At 49.9% G+C, this 5,321-nt stretch overlaps 1 protein-coding gene across 1 annotated transcript; it reads right to left on the bottom strand.

The window, feature by feature from the left end:
• Window positions 1-2,125: 2,125 nt before the first annotated feature.
• FICD (FIC domain protein adenylyltransferase) lies at window positions 2,126-4,569 on the bottom strand. The gene is made up of 2 exons (XM_056859527.1): window positions 4,263-4,569; window positions 2,126-3,219 (listed from the first exon to the last, which is right to left on the bottom strand). Exons 1-2 carry the CDS (start codon window positions 4,567-4,569, stop codon window positions 2,138-2,140), a joined length of 1,389 nt encoding a protein of 462 aa, XP_056715505.1. The 3' UTR covers window positions 2,126-2,137.
• Between the last annotated feature and the right edge of the window lie 752 nt (window positions 4,570-5,321).

Genomic DNA, 5,321 nt, shown 5'->3' with positions numbered 1-5,321 from the left:
AGCTACGAAGGGACAGGACAGCCCTGCTTTTTGCTGCTGGTCTCCCCTTGGGTTTCCTTTAGCTGTTAACGCGTATCATGGTTTTCTAATAGATATTTCATATAACTCTTCCAAGATCTGGATTTAGACTTTGCAGAGAGGAGAATGTGGACAGATGAACAAAGAATAGGGTGGGGAGGAACGGGCGAGAGGAAGAAGAGCCAGAAAACCAGTCATGCAAGGAATTGCCACTCTCTTGCCCTCTGAAAGCATTGCTAGGTAAGATCCTGACATTTCAAAGTCTTCCCCAAGTAAATTCCTTCTGTTGTTAAGCAGAAGGGGTAGAAATTTTTTAATTAAAGAGGGTGAGGTGTGTGCCTATGGGTACGAGGAATACACCCTCTCTCCCCTCCAATCAGCAACATAAAGCTGGATGGTACCTCAAAGGTCATCTAGTCCAACTACCTGCACAACACAGGAAATTCACAATTACCTCCCCCCTGCTTTATGGGCAGAGGAAGGCAGAAAACCTCCAGGATCCCTGGCCCACCTGGCCTGGAGAAAAATTCCTTCCTGACCCCAAAGTGGCAATCAATTGGAGTTACCTGGGCAGGTAAGAAAGGGCCACCAATGAAGTACAAAATGTTTTGGTGCTGGAGCAGTCTTAAGGGCCTTTCTTTATTGTTAAGTGGATTTTGGTAAAGTGCTATCAAAAAGGCTTTACAAAATCATTCAACTTTAATATAACTTTTCCTTGAAGGGAGAGGGAATCAGCCAGACCCTAAAGTCAACTGGACAGATAATCAGGATCAAGCTGAAGCCAGATTCCAACCATAGGATGCCCAGACAAATGTGTGCCGCCTTCTCTGGAACAGCCACTCTCTTCCCGCTCCCCCCGTTCACAAATTATTTTTAAAGTCCTTGTCTATTCCAGAAGAGACAAAGTCCCCTTGCCGCAGAAGTAACAGGGACCTTCTACGGAGCTGAGCTCAGGTTGAGGAGTGTCACAGTATTGGAAAGAACATAAGGCAAGAGAACATGTGCAGCAGGACCAATACACTGGGCTGCAGAGGCAGTGGTTGGTTGGCTTCAAGCTCGGAATGCAACTGCCCAATGCACACACCCAAAGAGCAGCGGGGATGATTCGGTCTAACAGTGACCAAGTTGTGTTTTTCTGGTGCTTTCGTAGGTTTCCCTGGCTTTTCTCCAATCTTTCTCAAACCTACTTTGCTCTGAAGTGTCAGGAAAGATCACAGTAAGGCCTAAAAAGCTGCTAGGTGGATAGAAAATTCAATTTTCTGGTCCACCTGGCAGCCATTTATCTTAACCCTGTCTTCACGGTAGCCAATTCCTCCCCCCGTTATGGGTTTTTAATTTTTTAAAAATTGCATTATAATATCACTGTATCAATACACTGTTGTACTGACAGGTGTAGCAGTTTCTCTGAATTCCCAGCTTTCATTTTAAAAGTCTTAGCCCCTTCCCATTGCAGAGATATATTGGAAAAAGGTGTATCTCTGCCAATTTTAAAAAAAATTGCAAAAACCCTAGTGGTCCAGGGGAGGGGTGGCCACTGCTGGGGGACAGAGTCAAGAAAATTCTAGGAAAACCTGCCATGCGGCAGCCCCCGTCACTCTTTTATCTGCAGTAGTACACAGAAACCACAAAATCCTGTCCCTGTGTGGAAGACACCCAAGCGTTGACTCTCAAGGGGAACTACTCTAGAGGAGGGGGAGCGTACACAGTGGCCGGAGTTCTCTGGACAAGTGGCAACAATCCAGCAAGCTTTGGCTGTCCATCCCACACTGAACTTATTCCGGGGATGTAGTTCCACTTGACTGTCTACTGCTGGTGAGTTTCAGCATAAATATCTCTTAGGAAAAACACTGGATCCAACTCCCTCTCAAGTTGCTGTCAGTGCTGGGTTTCTCTTGGCAACTGGTCTGCTCCATGAAAAAACCGGACAAACTGGACTGCAGACGGCCCTTCATACTTGGCCTGACATAATGGGATAATAAATACTTTAAGATATTACTGTACATAAGGTATAACTTAATCTCATTTAAATAAATGAAATGCTTAAAGTGCCTCTATTCTGCCCGCTTGAGATGTTTGGACACATGCCAGCCCCACACCAGTCCCAGTCCCACACCAGTGTTCATGGCCGGGTTTTCACTGAGATGGTCTGCTTGCAGTCCGTGGTGCTGCCATGTGCTTCCGGTAGGCCCACTGAATACTCTGTGGTAGCAATGAGCAACATATCTAAGGTGGTCTCAGTACATTTGGCAATAAAACGGATGAACGGCCGGACGTCTCCTTCGTTGGCCACCTCCAAGACGTGGTAGTATTCCGCTCGCTGTTCCTTGCGGATGGTGATGGGCGGGTAGCCGGCCTGCATGAGGATGAGGTTCATCAAGAGGCGGGAGGTCCTTCCGTTGCCATCTACAAAGGGGTGGATGTACACCAGTTTGTAATGGGCCAAGGCGGCAAACTCAACCGGGTGCAAACTCATGGCGTCCTCGGAGTTGATCCACTGCACAAACTCAAGCATCTGCTTCTCCACGTCTCGTGGGTGGGGCGGAAGGTGATGCCCCACAAATACCTGGGTAGTCCTAAACCGCCCGGCCTCCACAGGGTCCACATACCCCAGCACCCTCCTGTGGATCTCCAAAACATCGCTGAGAGTCACGGCCCCTATCCTAGACACCAGCGTGGCGTTGACGTACTTCATGGCGGCGTGCATGCCAATGACCTCGTTTTGTTCCACCAGGCTCTTCCCAGGGACGGCGTAGCGGGTCTCGATGATGTGGCGTATTTCAGACAGCGTCAAGGTGTTCCCTTCGATGGCCACTGTGTGGTAGATGTGGTGGTAATAAGACTCCTCCATCACCCGGCGCAGGGCAGAGCTGCCCTTCGGGATGGACATCACTTTCTGGACCTTGCTGTCGATGATGCTGAAGTATCTCTGGTCAATCTCCTCGACCAGGGGCAATGTCCGGTCGCGACTGATCAGAGCCTTCTCGTTACGAGGAGAGATTGTCAGCGCCTTGGAGTACAGGTAGTCGGCCTGAATGATGTCCTTCTCCTCCTCGGAGAAGAGGCCAAACTCCGTCAAAGCATCAACGTAGTCCGGATCCATCTTGAGGGCGTGCAAAAAGAGCTTGTGAGCCTTCTCCCGCTTCCCTTGCCTTTTCATCTCCAGGGCTTGATTCAGCGCTGCTCTGGCTTCCAGCCGGACCTCTGAAATGACATCACCACCATTAATTAGCACGGTAGAAGATCGTGTTCTTGGACAACTCAGCTTCTCCGGTAATGACCCTTCCTAGTAGAACAGAGAGAACTTAGGTGTCTACAGGATGGCACGAAACTGTTTCTAGCCTTACTGCTTGGATTTTTTTTTTTACTTTCAGTCTTGGAGAGGGGTGTTTAATCCTTTCCTCTCACATTAATTTGTGCCCAGTTAGCACCTTTGAGACCAATAAAAGTTTCAGGGTATAAGCATTTGAGAGTCAAAGCTCCCTTTGTCAGATATCTGAACGGATATTGTTTCCCCTGATCTAGATCCTGCCCTCTGAGCTGCTGTTGGCACCAAAAGGAAAAATGTATGCATTTGATTTGTGCCTGGATTTGTTGGGGTGCAGAGCAGCAGCGGTGGTGGCGAGGTCAGGAAAATGCTATTGGGGAGAGGGAGGCTTAAATCCCCCATCACTACAGTCCGGCTCTTCATACAAGCTGGGAGTTGTTTTTAAAGCAAAAATTAAAATACCAAGTGATCCAATAGACCTGATTTTGTTTCTAATTTGCCCCCACATTTGTTTCAGCTTTTAGGCTGTTTTTATGAGCTCGCTGTAAGGGGAGGGGGTGTGGCTCAGTGGTAGAGCATCTGGGTGGTATGCAGAAGCCCCCAGGTTCAGTCCCTGGCATCTCCAGTAAAAGGGACTAGGCAAGTAGGTGATGTAAAAGACCTCTGCCTGAGAACCTGGAGAGCCGCTGCTGGTCTGAGTAGACAATACTGACTTTGATGGACCAAGGGTCTGATTCTGTACAAGGCAGCTTCTTGTGTCTTAGCACTATGGCAAGAGAAACCCAGTTAGCATGCCTTTCAAATGTTTTCCCTGTAATATTTGCCACATTTCAACATGAATTTCCAAAGCGGCTAATAGTGGAAAATATAAAATCGCATATGATACAACACACATAATAAATCCGACAAAGCCAAGAATGCTCTGAATATGGCAGCCTCATTCAAGAATGCTTGTCATCCTCTGCCACTCTCCACACACCTGCGGGGACTTTGGGCTTCAGCACCAGCAGCTCCAATCTGGAGGAAGTCACGCTGAGGCCGGTGGTCTGCCCCTGGTACGTGGCGATGCCCACGTAGCCCAGCCCCAGCCGGCCCTTCAGGAGGGACAGGCCCTTGAGGACAGCCTGGCACTGCTCTTCGACAGAGGGCAGCGGCGGCAGCAGCATCAGCAGTGAGGCCAGCAGGACCACCAGAACCGCCGCCCAGCGGAGACGGGGCCACAGCGACAGCCATTTCAGCTCCGGCTCGGCCACCGCCACCACGGCTGCCATCGGTACGAGGTTCATCTGGCCACAGCGGTAAAGGTGAGGCACATCTCTTCCGGTGAAGGAGCCGTCTGGGAACAGAAAGCGTCTTAGTGCAAAAGTCTCCCGGCCCATGAACTGAGCCAACTGCCATCTGCATCGCCCATAAACCTCAACGGCTCTTGGCCACCTTTTCTGGCGGGAAGACCCTGATGGACCTTAAAAGGAGTGCTTATGGCTGCCAAGGGGTTTCTTACCATGGCCAGCCCACAGGATCTCCTTGCCCACATTTTTTTAAAGGAGGGCATGTCCCCACAGGGTTGCCAACCTCCAGGTGGGGCCTGAGCATTTCCCAGAATTACAGCTGGTCTCCTGCCATCAGTTCCCCTGAAGAAAATGGCAGTTTTGGAGGGTGGATTTTCCCCCATCCCAACTCTCGCCCTCCCCAGGCTCCACCACCAAATCTCTAGGAATTTCTCAACCTGGAGTTGACAAATGTACAGACACAGCAAGTGTTTCTGGTCTCCAGGGAATTTCTTGACCGTCCATCGACACGTCCCTGATCCTCCTTGCCATTCTTATACACCACAGGGAAGCACCAGCAGGGTTGCCAGCTCTGGACTGGGAAATACCTGGAGATTTGGGGGGGGGGACGCAGCCTGGGGAGGGGAGGGTTTGTTGAAAGGCTCCAATGGAGTATAATGCCATATACTCCACCTTCCAAAGTGGCCATTTTCTCCAGGGGAACTGATTTTGAGAGATCTCCAGGCCTCACGTGGAGGATGGTAACCCTA

This window comes from Euleptes europaea, chromosome 13, assembly GCF_029931775.1.
Source record: "Euleptes europaea isolate rEulEur1 chromosome 13, rEulEur1.hap1, whole genome shotgun sequence".
In the NCBI taxonomy this organism is placed as follows: domain Eukaryota; kingdom Metazoa; phylum Chordata; class Lepidosauria; order Squamata; family Sphaerodactylidae; genus Euleptes; species Euleptes europaea.
This window is presented reverse-complemented; position numbering and strand designations above follow the sequence as displayed.